Genomic DNA, 18,192 nt, shown 5'->3' with positions numbered 1-18,192 from the left:
AGAAGAACTTCTTCACAAAGGGTAGAAGAAATCTGGAAATCTTCCCCCAAAAGACTGTCAGCCATAATGGGGGGAAATCCTCAGTTGAAAAAGGAAGATACGTCAGAAGCTTCGCTATGGAAGGTAGCATCATCGGAACAGATGCAAGAGAGATGGAGAAACCAGGAAAATGAAATTGCAAGTTTACAGGAAACAGGGTGTGAGGACATTAGTCAAGGTAGCTGTGGGAGTCAGCGGGCTTGTAATACTATTAGTAGACAATCTATCTCCAGAAATGGAGACAGAGAAGTCAAGGAAGTGAAAGGAAATGTTAGAATTGGACCATGTGAAGGTATAAGAGGGGTGGAAATTGGAAGGCATGACTGTCTCCAGGAACAAAGTTTAGGTAACTCTTCCCCCTCTCTGGTGCCCAGCAATGTCAGCTGGCTTGTGCTCTAGTACAACAACTCTGAACTCAAGTTCTTCAAGCTGCAAACACTTAGTGCAGATATGGTTGTCTGGGTGTCCACAAACTCCCGTATCCTGCAGGTGCATTATACCACCTATCAAAACATACTTATTTATTTGATTAGTTATTTATTAATTTGACTCAATTATTTGAGTTTTATTAACAGGTTTATCTAGTTTAAGTTATTAGTTTAGTAAAATAATAGTAAGTTACAGGTTCCCAGCTCAGACACCAAAAAACAAACTGTAAAACTCTTAACACTCACTAACCAGTTCAGAAAAGTTTTCTGAGTTTTTCTCATCCAGAACTAGAAAAATTAATCAATTTTGCTTCCAATTTCCACCCCTCTTATACCTTCACATGGTCCAATTCTAACATTTCCTTTCACTTCCTTGACTTCTCTGTCTCCATTTCTGGAGATAGATTGTCTACTAATAGTATTACAAGCCCGCTGACTCCCACAGCTACCTTGACTAATGTCCTCACACCCTGTTTCCTGTAAACTTGCAATTTCATTTTCCTGGTTTCTCCATCTCTCTTGCATCTGTTCCGATGATGCTACCTTCCATAGCGAAGCTTCTGACGTATCTTCCTTTTTCAACTGAGGATTTCCCCCCATTATGGCTGACAGTCTTTTGGGGGAAGATTTCCAGATTTCTTCTACCCTTTGTGAAGAAGTTCTTCTTGATTCCCCCACTGAATGAGCTAGCCCCAATCTTAAGATTTGGCCCTTCCCTACTGCACTCTGACCTCACCAAAGTGACTTCACTTGCAGCTTCTCAAGAAGCCAGACAGATCAACCAGTGAGAGAGTACTCCCTGCTGTGGCAAATTACCATCACCGGACATTAACCGGGCTCTGCGCAGCCGCCAATGTGGTATTTGACAAAGCACTTCTTCCTCTTGGTATTGACAGCCCTAGCCCCAGGGACACCCAGTCCCTTACCTTGCAGCCGTGCAGGTTCCTGGTTCTATCCTCTGGAACAACTTGCTTGGAGCTGGACATTCATTCACTTGGTATACTGCCTTCACGACGTGGTTCAGCCAATCCTGGTGCATACTGTCAAGCATTCGATCCGCCTCATCAATTATCTACAACACAGTTGCACACCGGGTTATCAACCTTTAGGTCTGTGACTTTGACAAATGCTTTTTAACAAAGGGCATGAAAAGTTTTGCACCATTCCCCAGAACAGGAACAAGCATTGTTGCTATCCAGTGACGAGTATATGTCAAGAGATCAGGTGAGGAGCTCAACTGGGATGCTTATCACAGTTTAATATCCCGCCAACACTCGCCTCCTTAGCTTACATGGAGTAGTTGCTTAGAGGAGGCAGTGGAGGGTGGCCAGCACTCGTGAACCAATCGGAATCATTAGTTAGGAGGAAGAAAGCTGCAATTACTGAGAGAATTATCCACTATCTTTGGTCGAGGTGGTTGAAACCTTACCAGGTATCGGAGATGCTGCAGATTGAATCCGTCTGTTTTGGAAATGTGGTCAACTAGACGTCCTGGAGTTGCAACCACGATGTCTGCCAAGCTGCAGTAGCCAGTAACCCTGCAACCAATGAAAGGAGGAAAACTGGTTCATTATCACAGGCAGTAAGGAATCTAGGCTCATCAAATACAGCACTGCAACTACAATCAAGGGTATTAGTGCACATCAAGAAACAGGGTTTATGCAGGTAATTAAAAACTAACATTACTAGTGAAGCAGTAGGGCAGGTTGAGATGCCAGCTTTCTTTACCCCTGTTCAGGTAGTGTTAATGTTCCCAGCTTAGCTGTTTTAACTTTTCACTGGAGAGATAATCTGCAAATGGCTCATCTCCCTGTACTGCACTATCACTTTCAGAGTTCTACAAAGGATCTATCCTTAGCTGCCTTGCCTTTCCCAACTACATTATGTCTCTTTGCAACATCATCCAATGGCTTGCCATCAGTTTCTACATGTACCCTAATGCCACTTAGCTCTACCTCTTCACTACATCCCTTGACCTTTCCACTGCCTCCATTCAGTCAGACTGTTTACCTAACATTGAGTTTTGGATGAGCTGCAATTTCCTCCAACTAAACATTGTGAAAACCAAAGTCATTGTCTTTGGTCCATGTCACAAGTCTGTACTCTGCCACCACTCCTGGTCAGTGTCTCATGCTGATAGCCTTTTTAAAATTCGTTCATGGGATGTGGCCATTGCTGGCTGGGCCAGCATTTATTGCCCATCCCTAATTGCCCTTGAGAAGGTGGTGATGTGCTGCATTCTTGAACAGCTGCAGTCCATGTGGTATATGTGCATCCACAGTTGTGTTAGGGAGGGAGTTCCAGGATTTTGACCCAGTGTCAGTGAAGGAACCCAGAGCTGAAATTCCAAGCCCATATACCCTCCATCACATTGACTGCCTACTTTTCCCTTCCTAACATCACCCACCTCTATCCAACTCAGCCCGCCCGCTGGAGGAAACCTTTATCCCTACCTTTGTCATCTCCAGGTTCAACTATTGCAATGTTCCCTTGGTCAGCCTCCCATTCTCTACTCTCTGCAAGCTTCAACTTATCCAAATCTCTGCAGCCATGTCCTATATCAAGACGTGTTCATTTGTCCTTGCTGACCTACCTGTGTTCCTCCGATTCAAACCTCGTGTATCCCCCTCTTTGCCCCACCATTCCATCAGTCACCTCGGCCCTATGCTCTGGGTTCCCCTCCCTAAACTGTTCCTCTTCTCCACCTCCATCTACTTTCATAATACCCATCTCTTTAATGATGTGTTCATCCCTCCTAATATGGCTTGGCGTCCTTTGTTTCCACCTTGTGCATCTGTGAAATGCCTTGGGGTGTTTTTCTACATTAAAATGCTACATAAATGCAAGGTGGTGTTCTACTTCACTTTCTCCATCCCCACATTCTTCTATGGGAGCTGATCTTTATCAAATTGCAGCATCTGTGGAAGTGTCAATCAAACTGATATTTTCTGTTTATGGTGATGACTAAACTTAAACATTGCTATTGAAAGCTGTCAAGAACAGGAAATCTTACAGGTTAATTCTACCGTCTGATGTCAGATACTCACAGATATCCAGCATTTTTTGCTTTAAAAGTTTAAGCTATTCCAAACTTTCCATCTGCTTTTGTTTAACTGTGAATTTATCTTTCATATCAATTTAGTTTAATCCTAAGCGTCCTAAGGAATGTTGCTGGGTGGAGGTTGTGGGGGGGGGGGGGGGCGCAGGTTGAGCGGGGAATGGGGTGGGCGGGGGAAAGAGAGTTGTTAACGGTAGGGGGTGAGCAGTTGACCATAGTGGGAGTGTGGGGAGTGTAAAACTGGATTCGCCCTGAAAAAAATGAAGACCCACCTTTTCACAGGCTGTGGTTGAAGCTGCAATCAGGCCTCAGAATAGCTACCCCCACCAATAGTCAAAAAAAACAAACATTGAAAGGGGCTTCGCAGCTGTCAAAACTCAATCCACAGCCGTCATTGCTGCCTCGGATCTCGTGACCCCAAAATCTTGTCCCAAAAACCCACTGGGGCTCACATCCCAAAGTTTGGGAAGCCCCATTTTAGGTTAAAAATGATTGAGGGAAGAGTGCAGAATGCTTTTTTCTTTTAACTTTGGAACTGACCAGATGTAGGGAAATGGTCTTTTCTGATTTTGTATGTTTCAATGATGTGGATCAGTTACACTGCTCCAATTGCAAAATCCAGAACTCAAATCTATTATTTTTTTTAAAAAGTTAGGATTACTTACGTATGCTCAACAAGAGAGCTCTGCTCCGCAGCAAATGGTTTCTGTCCAGCAACAATCACTACTTTCAGACCCATGCCTTCAACATAACTACTGAAAATCTTACACACCTGAGGGAAATAATAATCCTTTAAATAAAGGGTAGTGCATTATCTGAGTTATTCAAATCAATCTGTCAATATAGAGCTATGTTTCTGAAAGAGGCTTTCAGCACAGTGTGAGCTGCAAGTTAGGATGGGTGCAGATAAGGAATAAGGCAGACCCACGACAAGGGGTCTGAGCCCACTGCTCACAGCATTTCCTTTCTACATTAGCTTGTAACAAGAACAGACTGGTGCATCTGGCATTGCTGGGACAAATGGACGACAGCTAACAAGTAGAGCCACTCTCAGCCTATACAGATATGTTTTCCACCTTGGGCGTGCTATTAGACAGGTAAAAGGCTTGGCAAAAGGACAGGCAAGTTTCCTAATATAGAAAAGGCAACAACTCCCTAAAAGGTGCACATTTGTGGAGACTCTTCGTGTAGTTTCCTGATGTTTGGGTTCACAGAGTGGATCAATAGACTGCTCATGCATGCCTCCTGGTGGTTTGTTTGCAGAGCGGAACTGACAAAAGTTTGACAGCAGCACTGTATACTGCAACTCTTGTTCAGTTTTTTGAACCTCCCTCATCATGGAGTGAGGCAAAGTTAATTGGGAACAGGAGGTATTAATATTTACAGAGTGGCCTTTTTTTAAAAATTGAACGCAACCCCCACCCCCCTCCCCAGCATTCTGTTCTCTTACATGTTTCTGAGTCACTAATGGCTTTGAGGTCTCCAGCAGTGTTGGTCTGAGCTGCATGGTCCAGTGGTATTCAAGAATGAACTAAATTAATTCTCCTTCACTGTGAATTTCTGCTCAGGCCTTTCCTCAGTGACAAGGCCGAGCTGGGGAACTCAAACCTAAGGCCTATCCGCTGCATGCTGTGGATCATCAGGATATCACTCCCCACACCCACTGTGGTCCCCAACAAATAGGCCAAAAAGCAGCCACAACAAGATTGAAGCCACTCCTTCCCTTTACCTGCTGTGCCAGTTCCTTGGTCGGCAGCACAACCAGGGCTCGAATTCTGCATACCACACGCTCCATCAGCGCCTGTAAATGAAGCCAGGATTTACTAAGGATGCATGGGGCAAATGAGCATCGAAAAACATTTATAGGGAGCTTTTCAAGACTTCAGGTCATCCCAAAGCCAATGAGGTACTTTTGAAGACTAACTATTGCTGTAACTTAGAAAACGTGGCAGTCAATTTGTGCCCAGGAAGCTCCCACAGGCTGCAATGTGATAATAGCCAGCTTACCCATTTTTAATCATTTTGATTGAGGGGTAAATATTGGAGAAGGACACTGGGGAGAACACCCTTGATTTTCTGTGAAATAGTGCCATGGAATCTTTTGCATCCACCTGAGCTGACAGGTGCAGTCTCGATTAACTGCCTCAGCACTGTGCTGGAGTGTCAGCCAGGATTATGTGCTCAAATCTCTGCAGTGGGAACTGATCCCATAATCTTCTGGCTCAGAGGCAAAAGCACTAGCAACTGAACCACCTTTATTGTCTTCTGCTTAGGCCCAGCAATGCCTTCAAGAATAGGGCACACACACTTTTCAGTCAGCAAGCAGCATTGGGGTGGTGACATCAAGAAAATATAATCTGTGATATAGCAATCAGCTGCCAACTGATTACACTCAATCTGCTACACTCCATTTATTACAATACCCACCTTCAGCCAGCTAACCTCCAGAAAAACACATCACAGAGCAAATTTTCAGCCCATCATCCCTTCCATAGACCATGGTTAAGTTGTGCCATTGAGGAGCCTGCCTAATTTAACTAATCTCCTGAGAGGGGAAAAAAAACACAGGATTACCTGCCAAGAGAAACTCTATAAATACAAGTGAAGAGGGTACTCAATAAAGCACATACCTCCACCACTGTGTTAACTCAACATTAATAAAATTATGCAACTCTTCCTTCAGGTTTTTCCTTGCCTGGCTAATGCTCTATAACTACAAAGCTGAAAAATAAATATTTTTATTAAGAGCTTCCATCTCACTGAGGAAGTTTCAAGACAATCCACATCCAACAACCTGCTCTGAAAACTCTGTTCACATTTTGACAGCTGTGACAAATTCCACCAGAGCAGCTGAGACAATCCACAATGTGCTAAATCAATCAATAACATTCGAAACAACCCACAACATTCTTTAAAAAAAAGTCAATTTGGGTTATTGCCCAATGTTGACAGATCCTTTAAGAAAAATTCCAGGATCCAGATTTCCATCTCTGCCAAAAACTAATCAGTTCTTCCTTGGGCCATACCATTGTACCAAGTTTTGTTGAAATCTCTATTATTATTCGAGATTATATAGTTTACAAACAGATTAAATCAGGAGCCCACCTTCACTGGCGGAAATAAGAAAAGCAGAAGATGCTGGAAGTACTCAGCAGGGCAGGCAGTTAACGACAGAGAAAGAAGCAGAGTTAATGTTTCAGATCAATGAACTGGGAAAAGTTACAAATGAAATACTGTGGTTTCAAGCAGTTGAAATGGGGGTAGTAAAAGAACAAAAGGGGAAAACCTGTGACAGGGGCAGAAGATGGGAGATATTAAAATAACAAGAGAGCTGGTTGTTCAGAGCCAAAGGAGATGGTAATGGGACAAGCGAAGGAACAAAAGATGTGCCCAGAGGCGGTGTGCTATAATGAACAGCTGTCATCAAAAACAAAAAAAAGGGGATAAACAAGATTAAGACCGAAACATTCAAAGAGGAGGAAACAAAATAGGGGCAAAGATTACGTCTGAAATTATTAAACTCAATGTTAAGTCCGAGAGGCTGCAAAGTGCCAAATCTAGAGAGGATGTGCTGTTCCTTGCACTTGCGCCGAGCTTCACTGGAACATTGCAGCATGCCAAGGACAAAGAGGTCAGCATGAGAGCAAGATGGAGAATTAAAATGACAGGCCACCGAAAGCTCAGCGTCAAGCTTGTAGGTTGAACAGAGATGTTATACAAAGTGGTCAACCAATCTAGGTTTGATCTCCCCAAGAACAGACTGCATTGTCAGCAATGAATATGGTATAATAAATTGTTTCATTTGGCAGGATTGTTTAGGACCTTGGGTGATGAGGAGAAAGGAAGTAAAAGGGCTTGCATGGGGGGGAGGGGGTATTGCAGGTGATTGAAAAGTGGTCCAAGGTGTCACAGAGAAACAATCCCTCCCTAATGCTGAAAGGGAAGGGGAGGATGTGTTTGGTGGTGGCATCATACCAGGAGTGGTGGAAATGGCAGAAGATGATCTATCGAATATGGGGTCTGGTGGGGTGAAAGGTGAGGACCAGGGTAACCTCATGGTTCTGGGAGGGAGAGGAATGGGTGAGAGTAGAAGGGCAGAAAATAAGGTCAAACAGTCAAGGGCCTGTCAACCACAGTTGGGGGATTCCCCAGTTGAGGAAAACATTTAGCACAATGCTTGACCAAAGTTTCTTTCAAATAACAAGTACTGGGTTGTACTAACAGAGGGATAGAGCACAAATCTCAGTAGAAGTTGTTTCAGTTTGGAACCAAAGTTTCTTTACTTACCCCATTATCACTCCCTGTGGCTTTGCACCACCAAGCTTTTTGTCATTTAACCTCCCTGGCCCCTGTCACAGGCCTTTCCTTTTGTTCTTTTTCTCACCCTCTCCCCTTTTACTTGATTAAAATCTATTACACTTCTAACTTTTCCCAGTTCTGATGAAAAGTCATCGACCTGAAACTTTAACTCTGCTTCTCTCTTCACAGATGCTGCCCGACCTGCTGAGTTTTCAGCATTTCATGTTTTTATTTCACAACAAACACGTTTGGTGAGGGACAGAGGACTTAGGAGCAGGAGTAGGCCTTTCGGCCCTTCAAGATCACATGAAGTATGGTCGCAGGAGGCTCACATGGAGCATGGATCTGTTGGGCCAAATGTTTTCAACCTCTAAAAATTATGTACTAAAGTTCAAGACACCTAATCAAGTGAAGGGTATTACTGAAAGTGTACATAAAGGAACAACAAAGGTGACTGGATATCAAGAAATTAAATTGAGAGCAGGTTATGGGGGATGTTTTCTTTAGAGAAAAACTAGACTTTGATGTAACCTAATTGAAGCTTTTCAGGTTACAAAAATAATGGACAAAAATGGCAGAGGCAAATTATTAATTAGTGAAAGGTTTAAATACCAAGGGATTAGAGTGTTAATAACATGAAAAGTCAATGAGAACTAAGGGGATCTAAGGTATGGAATCAGTTACCAGATAAGCCTATTGCAATAGAAGAGTAAATGGGTCAAGGGATAATTAGATATGTTTCTGAAGAGGGAGCAATTTGAGGATACAGTCAGAACGAGATTTTCTCTGAAAAACAAAGTCTTGTTGAGCTTTAATACTTTTCCTCTTCATAAAATTTCTCCTGGTGCTACTGTAACACAGTAAGGAGTGCAGGAGGAGACAGGTGACTATGCCAGAGTGAGACAGAGACAGTGAATAGCGAATTAGGTTCACATGGAAATTCGGTGCACGGGGGATAAAGGTGTAGCATAGATAGGAATTATTCTAAGTTAATTAAGTGAGTAATTAAGTCAACTAAATAACATAAATAACAATGGCAGTACAGGTGTCATGTTGCAGCTGTGGAGTGTAGGACTTTTGGACACCAAGGCGATCCAGGACAAACACATCTGCAGAAAGGAGTAGCTTGAGGAATTCTGGATTAGGATTATTGATCTGGAAGTCAAACATAAGGGAGAGGGAGAAATACCTGGACATTTTGTTCCAGAAGACAGTCACACCTCTTAGAGTATGGTTGGCTGTTTTGGTCAGGAAGGACAGGAACTGGGACCGAGCAGACAGTAGCGGAGGAGTCTCAGACTTTGCAACTGTCAAAAAGATTTGAGGTACTCACAACCTGTGTGGGTGAAAGCAAGGTCTGCAAGGTGGATGAGCAGGCTGGCCATAGCACCATGGTACGGGAAGTTGATCAAGCTGGGGGAGCAAACAGGAATGTAGTAGAAGTAGGGGACAGTATGTAGTGGTAGTAGGGGACAGTATAGAGAGGGGGATTGACAGTGTTCTCTGCAGCAAAGAGCGAGAATCAGAAGGCTGTGTTGCCTGCCTAATGCCAGGGTTCAGGATATCTGCTCAGGGCTGGAGAGGTACTTGCAGTGGGAGGAGGAGGGTCCTGTTGTTGTGGTTCATGTAGGCACCAATGACATAGGCAGGTCAAGGAAGGAGGTTCTGCATAGTCAGTATGAGAAGCTAGGTACCAAATTAAGAAGCAGAACCTCAAAGGTAATAATCTGTGATTATCTGAGCCACGTGCAAATAGACATAGGGCAAATAAGATTAGAGAGATGAATGTAGGAGAAGTGGTTCCGGTTTGTGAAGCACCAGTACTCGGGAAAGAGGGGGCTGTATCATTAGGGTGGTCCACATCTGAACCTTGCTGGGACATGTGTCCTTGCGAATCACACAACCGGAGAAGTAGAGAGGGCTTTAAACTAAACAAGAGAGGATGAGGGGTCAGGCTTGGGTAGATGTGGCAAATCAGGGGTAGATTCAAAGCAGGAGACCATAACAGTAGTATGGGAAATGAGGGTCAGAATAGCAGGAAGGGACAGAGAGATAAAACCTAAGAATACACCAATAGTCAAGACTAGATGTTACAAATAACAAAAAGACAAAACCAAAGGCTCTGTATCCAAATGTTCATAGCATTCATAAAGTAAACAATTGATAGCACACATTAAAGTAAATAAATAATGATACGCATTATGGAGCCATGGCTGCAGGATGACAAGGTTTAGGGCCAGAATATGGAGGGGTATATGATATTCAAGAATAGGAAGCTAAAGGCGGAGGGGCAGCACTGTTGATCAAGGACGGTATTGGTGCTATAGTTAGAGATGACCTTGGTTCAGGAGATCAGGATGTAGAATCGGCTTGTGTGGAGATGAGGAATAGTAGGGAAAGAAGTCACTAGTGGGAGTCATTTACAGGCTTCCTAATAGTAGCCACAATGTAGGACAGAGTATACAAGAATAAACACTGGGTGCTTGTGATAAAGGAACTGCAATAATCATGGGTGATTTTAATCTACATATAAACTGTAAAAATCAGACTGGCAGTAGCAGTCTGAATGAGTTCATAGAATGCTTTCGAGATAGTTTTTCCAGAGCAGCACGTTCTAGAGCCAACCAAAGAGCAGGTTATATCAGATTTGGTACTGTGTAATATGACAGAATTAATTAAATGACCTCAGCGTGAAGGCAACCCTACGTAGCAGCCACTATATTATCAAGTTTTACATCTAGTTTGAAAGGAAGTAGAGTGGGTCAAAGACTAGTATTTTAAACTTAAATAAGGACAACTATGTGGACATGAAAGCTGAGCTAGCTGAAGTGAACTGGGATACTAGGCTAGGGGATACATCAATAGAGAAGCAGTGGCAGACATTTAAGGGGATATTTCAAAATACTCAGAATAAGTATATTCCTACTATGAAGAAAAATTCTAAGGGGAGGACTCACCATCCGTGGTTAACTAAAGATGTTAAGGAAAGCATCAAACTTAAGGAAAAAGCATATAACTGCACAAAGATGAGTGGCAGGTCAGATGATTGGTCAGAAATAAAGAATTGCAGAGAATGGTTGAAAGGTTAGTCAGGAGAAAGAAATTAGATTATGAACAAATATTTTGCTTCTATCTTCACTCTCGAGGATACAAAAAAAACATTCCAGTTATAGCTATACATCAAGAGGTAGAAGGGAGAGGGGAACTTGGTGAAATTATAGTCACTAGGGAAATGGTACTGAGCAAACTGATGGAGCTGCGGGCTGACAAGTCTCCGGGTCCAGATGGACTTCAATCTAGAATCTTAAAAGAGGTGACTAATGAGATAGGTGTGTTGGTGCTAATTTTCCAAAATTTGCTAGATTCTGGAAAGGTTCCATCAGACTGGAAAGTAGCAAATATAACCCCTCTATACAAGGAGAGGGGGAAGCAGAAAACAGGAAACTATAGGACAGTTAGCTTGACGTCTGTTGTGGGGAAGATGTTAGAGTTGAACATCAAGGAGGTCATAGCTGGGCACTTAGAGAAACTCAAGGTAATCGGGAAGAGTAGCATGGCTTTGTGAAAGGGAAATCATGTTTAACCAATTTATTTGACTTCTTTGAAGGAGTAACATGAGCTGTGGATAAAGGGGAGCCTGTCGACGTACCGTACTTGTCTTTCCAGAAAGTATTTGATAAGACTAAATAAAGATCACCTCCAGTATCATCCTTCACTAACTGGCTTTCTGGAATAGAATACAGCCTGGCTTTATATCATTGACAGAGCCACTTCATCAACCATAGATTACTGCAAAGGAAATCTTACAAGAAATCTAGAGTAATGGAGGGCCACAGGCATCATGAGTTAAAGGAATCAAGTTAAACCATTTTGATCAAAAACAAAAATACCTGGAAAAACTCAGCAGGTCTGGCACCATCTGCGGAGAGGAACACAGTTAACATTTCGAGTCCGTATGACTCTTCAACTTCTGTTGATGGGTCATTTGGACTCGAAACGTTAACTGTATTCCTCTCTGCAGATGCTGCCAGACCTGCTGAGATTTTCCAGGTATTTTTGTTTTTGTTTTGGATTTCCAGCATCTGCAGTTTTTTGCTTTTAAACCATTTTGATAATGGCTTCTTAACAAACTGGTGCAAGTGCACCCATTAATCATTTAAATAACAGAGGGAAATAGCTGTGTTCTTTTAAAAATATTAAGTGAACATATATTTGTAAACTTCAACAGAACAAACAGAAACAGGTCAGATTTCAAGACTCACCTGAACAATAGGAATAACAAATGCCAGGGTCTTGCCACTGCCAGTTGGTGCAGACACACAAATGTCTCTCGGCCTGTAGCCCCCTCTGCCCAGTATCAGCCCGTGGTTTGTGCTCTCCAGCAGGGTGGGGATCACTTCAGTCTGAACTGCAGGGGGCAAATAAAACAGAGGTTAACAACAGGACACTCGGGGTGACGTACTGGCACAGGCAGCATGTGTTGTTCAGTGTGAAGTAACGATGCTAATCCTGTGTAATAGTGAATGGATGACTATTGCAGTAAGGATTTCCAAGACCTCAACCTGCAAATAGCTGCCAAAAGAACAGGAGTAGTCTGTTCAGCTCCAAGTCTGTTCAACCATTTATCTTGCTTTGCCCCATGTTCCTCAATAACCTTAACCAACAAAAATGCAGCTATCTCAGTTTGAAATTATCCATTGCCTCCACTGCCTTTCTGGTGGATGAGTTTGGCAGATTTTGACTACCCTTTGTGTGAAGAAGTGTTTCCTAACAAAAGCTCCAAACATCATAGCTCTAATTTTAATCTCCCCCATCAGAGGAAATAGTTTCTCGATCCAATCACATAACACAAAAAATGGAAAGTCCTCATCTCATTTTATCAATCTGTATATTAGGTTTTCTCCTCCATCAATTCTCCTACATCGATACTCCTCCCCCAATTCAATCACAAACTCCAATTATCCCATGTCAGTAGGTAGGCTCCAAGCATTCATAGCCACGCTCACTAATGGGTGTTCACACATACACGATCAGAATGACTGGCTCAGTTCAATGAACCAATCAACAACTGCAGGGAAGTCAGTAGACTGTTGAAAAAGATATTCAAACAAATCTCATAGCCAATCACACATTTCAACAATAACTTGCATTTAATCTTTAACATAGTAAAACTATGTGAAGTGCTTCACCAGAGGATGACAGACAAAATGTGACAAACCAGACAAGGACAAACAATGGCTGAACTTTCAGTTATCTGTCCAAGAGGTATATTTCAATGAGTGTCAGAAAGGAAGAGAGAGAGAGGGATTGAAATGCAGAGGTTTAGGGAGGGAATTCCAGAACTTATGGGCCTAGACAACTGAGGGCATGGCCACCAACAGAGGAACATTGAAAATCGGGGAAGTGCAAAGGGGCCAGATTTGGAGGGCTACAGAAATTGCAGAGGCTTGGAGATTTAGAGAGATGGGAGGAGCAAGGCCACGGAAGAATTTGAAAAGAAGGATGAGAATTTTGAGTTAAGACAATGCTGGACCAGGAGCCAGTGCAGGTCAGCGAGATTAGGTAAACACTGCAAAGCAGGATGTGCCATTCTCAGCCTGGCACTGCATTCCCACTGCAGAATAGTAGGTTCGGTATCAGGGAATGGGTTACAAGGCTAGAGGCCATTTACAAACAAAGAAAGCTTTCCAATGCTGGGGAATATGTCAAGTGAGAGGCCAAGAACTTGCTCTGACTAGGAAGAGGAAGTGGAAGTATCCCTGGTTCCCGTATCATTTGCCTATGGATAGCGGATAGATGCAACAGGAAAACATAGAAATTAAAAACCAAATCACATTTTTTTTAAAAAATCAAGTCGTAAGGAAACACAATTTGAAAATTTATTCTGTTTAATCCACCTTGATTATTAAAATAGTTTTGCTTAAACACATGATGATCATATCAGCAAAATGTTGCCTTCATAAATTATGATGCCTCACCAAATAATGGGTTTTCACACACTGGTCTAGACTGAACTATGGAGTGCACTACAACCAGGCTCGTTTACCTCCACAAACATGTACATTCTGACAGACATCCACTGGATTAATGAGCCTTGGTTCATTCGTCGCCATCTCCGCCCCCACCCCAGTTCCTTAGCCCAAGGACACCAAAACTAACTGTAACATCCCCAGTATTAGCTCAGCTGAAATTGATTAACTTAGCACAAGCCAGGAATCATACCTGGAAGTTTCTGTTCACTACAGTTCAGTGCAACACGCGCAGTACATTTATTCATTTAAACATTTTACTTCCATTTCTATGTTTGTTATTTCCATTCATCACGAGCTTTAACACCAAATTCAAGTTGATACAATGCTAGTGGTATGACCAGGACACAAGGAAATAGATTTCCATACTTGTATTATTCTGGAAGAAGTTTGCAAGTTTCTCCCGTCAAATTTCCCTTTCTGTGCCATAGTCTGTCGATGCTCAACACCCAGACATTAAAGATGAGAATCTATCCCCAGGAACCAGCCAAGCCCCTGTGCGCTCCACAGCAGCAGCAATTCCACACCTACAACATCATAGGTGACCCTAGCACCTTTTCATGCAGTGCGTTCCAAATATAACTTGCTACATAAAATAATCTTCTCTTCCTGCTGGCTATTTTGCAAATTATCTTGAATCCATGTCCTCCTGGTTTCTCCAGGCTAGTGGAAGCGATTTCTCCTTATGAACTCTACAAAAATCCCTCAATTATAAACACCTCTATAAAACATCCCCTTAACCTTCACTAATTTAAGCAGAACGATTTCAGCTTCTCCGGACTCTCCACATAACTGAAGTCCCCCCCCCATCCTGCTACCTTTCTGATAAACATCCTCATTAAGGCCTCGATATCCTTCCTAGAGCATGGTGCCCACACACCTGGGAAGAAGGAATGGATACCATTGGCTCGAAGCTTCTGAAGCAGTTTCTGATGGATTCCTGGAACATCCTCAATTGATTTCAGATTCTGTTTAATGTCTTTGTTGACCAGCACGGGCTTGGCAAGCCACTGAGGCAAGACTCGCTGCACCTGTGGAAAGATAAAATGGGGGTCAGGCACAGGGGGTACAGGCTACACAACTGACATCTTAATCATTTACCAGAACCCAGTCTTAGCCATTTGTCTCAAATTCAAAAGGTTCAACCTCCAATAGCACCAAAGATATGAGCTCCTGATGGGTCAAGATAGTGGAACTGTCATGTCAGTAATGATAGTACTGGGTTTGTGCCACTGCAGTGCCTCTACACTGTCCAATCAAACACTCCCAGAGCAGATACATCATGGTTAAATAGAGTGAAAGCTCCCTCGGCACTGTCCCACCAAACACTCCCAGGACAGGTACAACATGGGGTTAAATACAGAGTAAAGCTCCCTCTACACTGTCCCCATAAAACCCTCCCAGGACAGGTACAGCATGGGGTTAGATACAGAGTAAAGCTCCCTCTACACTGTCCCATCAAACATTCCCAGGACAGGTGCAGCACGGGGTTAGATACAGTGTAAAGCTCCCTCAGCACTGTCCCATCAAACACTTCCAGGACAGGTATAGCACAGGGTTAGATACAGAGTAAAGCTCCCTCTACACTGTCCCCATCAAACACTCCCAGGGCAGGTACAGCATGGGGTTAGATACAGAGTAAAGCTCCCTCTACACTGTCCCCATCAAACACTCCCAGGACAAGTACAGCAAGGGGTTAGAAACAGAGTAAAGCTCCCTCTACACTGTCCCCATCAAACACTCTCAGGGCAGGTACAGCATGGGGTTAGATATAGAATAAAGCTCCTTTTATATAAACCAAACAACATGCTCCAAGCCCTGCCCTGTTGAATGATTATGTGATGAGGTTTGCACTCTAGGCTGACATTATCAAAATCCCCTTCAGTCAGCTCCTCAAGTGATCACCGTTTTGTCTTTGAAGAATACTAACCTTCTGAATCTTTTTCTTCTGAAAACCTTCTAGAATGGTCAAGCTGGATTTGGGAGCAGTTGGCTTTTGGTTCTCACCCTGATTATCTTGCTCCTTCAATCCTTTCTTCTTTTTCTCCAGCTCTCCATTCCCTTCCTCTTCATCAGTCTCACTTTGTTCTCCAGAAGCGTCCAATGGACTTGCCCCATTGTTTGAAGTTTTATCCACTGTCTCTGTGGGACATTTTTAGTAAGTACCATTAGATCAATTGTACCACCCACACTGATGCTGTACCTCATCATACTGAAACAACTCAGAAGTGATCCACGCAACTAATGTTATTTTTGGATTGCACCTCCCTTTTTATGTTGGAAGGTACAGGTGCCACTTTGTACACCAGCAGCCCACAACAGCCATTGGATGAATTATTAGCAAATATATTCTGGTTGAGATCTGAATGTTGGCCAAGACACCTGGAGAACTCTTTGCTGTTTTCCAAAGCATCCTCCTCAATAGGGAGATGGGACTTCAGTTCAACGTTTCATCTGAAGGACATGTCCATCAGCAGATTACTCTCTCAGTGTCACCCTAGGTTATGTGCTCAAGACCTGGAATTGGATTCAACCCACAATCCAGTGGCAAAATTTTACAGGGCAGAGCTCAGTAAATGACTGCCGACCTACAGCTCCTCAGTGGTCAAGGAGAGACTATTTGTTTGGTTGGCAGAACTTGGCTTAAGAGCATGGGCAGCAAAGATGACGTGAAGTCTATGGAGGGCAGAATGTGGGAATCTAGCCAGGAGTGTGCTGGAATAGTCAAGTCTAGAGATAAAGGCATGGATGAGGGTTTCAGTAACAGACGAGCTGAAGCAGGGTGGGGTTTTATGATGCTACTGAGGTGGAAGTAGGCAGTCTTGGTGATGGCGCAGTTGTGTGGTCAGGAGTTCATCTTGGGGTCAAATAAAACACTAATGTGCCATTTGTGAATTTTGATAAGAGCTATCGCAGGACTGTGGCAGGGACAGAAACCTGACTGGAAGGATTCAAACACAGTTCTGGGAAAGACGGGCATGGATTTAGGAAGCAACAACACGCTGTAGGATTTTGGAGGGAGGTTAGAAGTGGATCAATCAAAAATCTAACCACTTTGTTTTGGAACTCCGTTTATCTGGACACACGCAATTCACTGGGTGACAAGTTCTCAGAATGCACACTCATTGCAACTGACAGAAAAACTATATACCTGCATCATTTGTACCTCGATCCTTTTTGCATTTCCTCTTCACTTTGGCGCCATTCCTCTTCACCTTCATGTTGTATAGCTGATTAGTACTGAACACTGCATCACTCTTCTCTGGCTTTTGTACTTGGCAGTCAGCATTCCTCCCATGTTCCTTGATGACTCTGGATTCACTCAACAGTCGTTTTGCTTTCTTTCTGCTTTTCTCTGAATGTGTTGCCTCTTCTTTCACTCCTCTTTTCCCCTTTCTGTCCTGCACTCTTTCATTCTCATTTATTCCCTGGTTGCTCCTCTCCTCTCCATCTAATTTAATTCCCAGATGTTGCTGTCTGACCTTGGCCTCTTGATGAAGCTTCTTTAGCAAAGTTTGGGATCGGGACTCGTTGTGAAGACTGTTGGTAGGTTCATCGTCACCGAGATACCTGAGATTCATGAAAGAGAAGATTAGAAATATTCTCGGGGAGGGCCAGCAGAGACATGACTGTGACCACTTGCATCAAGGCCTGCAAAGTTATTCCATTGAGCGCTTTAACCTTTTAATTACTAATCTACGAGCGTATTGATCTCTCCTCCCCCCACCCCCCCTTCCCCCACTTCCCCCTCCTCCTTCGCGTTCTTCCCCCTCCCCGCCCTATCCTATTCTCCCTCTCCTGACCTCTGTTGATCTCAGTCAGCCCCCACCCCGGGACTTGCCCCCAAGCTCTCACTGATCAAGTTTGAGCTCCACATTCCCACCTGTTAATGTAGAACAGCGCCATGTAGAATAGCAGCTCTCCACTCGTCATCCGGCAACAAGAGTCAGCACTGCTCGGCGCACACTGATGTCGTCAGAGCAACCTTAGCGACAGCAACTACGGATGAGAGACTGACGGCGCCGCCCGGCGGAAGGGAGGAGTGACTGACAGGCGGCAATGTGCTGTTTGTGAGGACAGATTGAACCTCGTTACTATCTGACCAGGACTGGGGGAGGGAACGCATACCAGGCTGTCTATGGTGGAGAAAACCCCAAAAAACAACTTACATTTACTTAGTATTTTTAACTAGAAAAAGTTCCAAAAACACCATGGAGAAATAGCGAAAAATTGATCCATTGTAAGAGAGTGATTAGGAGGGGCAGCCAAAAACTTGCTCAAAGATATGGGTTTTTAGAGGCACCTTAAAGGAGAAGAGGAAGGTGGAAGATTCCAGACA

At 43.4% G+C, this 18,192-nt stretch overlaps 1 protein-coding gene across 3 annotated transcripts in view; it reads right to left on the bottom strand.

The window, feature by feature from the left end:
• Window positions 1-17,853, bottom strand: part of ddx51 (DEAD (Asp-Glu-Ala-Asp) box polypeptide 51) — a 38,033-nt gene extending 20,180 nt beyond the window's left edge. Inside the window, exons 1-9 of one of the 3 annotated variants that reach the window (XM_041203510.1) lie at window positions 17,737-17,853; window positions 17,005-17,423; window positions 15,784-15,995; window positions 14,734-14,884; window positions 12,087-12,232; window positions 5,255-5,326; window positions 4,191-4,297; window positions 1,897-2,005; window positions 1,394-1,539 (exon numbers count right to left, since the gene is read on the bottom strand). In XM_041203510.1, the coding sequence (XP_041059444.1) occupies window positions 1,394-1,539; window positions 1,897-2,005; window positions 4,191-4,297; window positions 5,255-5,326; window positions 12,087-12,232; window positions 14,734-14,884; window positions 15,784-15,995; window positions 17,005-17,423; window positions 17,737-17,786 (1,412 nt within the window). In that variant the 5' untranslated portion in view covers window positions 17,787-17,853. The remainder of the gene's footprint in view (window positions 1-1,393; window positions 1,540-1,896; window positions 2,006-4,190; window positions 4,298-5,254; window positions 5,327-12,086; window positions 12,233-14,733; window positions 14,885-15,783; window positions 15,996-17,004; window positions 17,424-17,736) is intronic. The other 2 variants (XM_041203511.1, XM_041203512.1) reach the window with 2 other exon arrangements.
• Window positions 17,854-18,192: the final 339 nt, after the last annotated feature.

This window comes from Carcharodon carcharias, chromosome 13, assembly GCF_017639515.1.
Source record: "Carcharodon carcharias isolate sCarCar2 chromosome 13, sCarCar2.pri, whole genome shotgun sequence".
Classification (NCBI taxonomy): domain Eukaryota; kingdom Metazoa; phylum Chordata; class Chondrichthyes; order Lamniformes; family Lamnidae; genus Carcharodon; species Carcharodon carcharias.
This window is presented reverse-complemented; position numbering and strand designations above follow the sequence as displayed.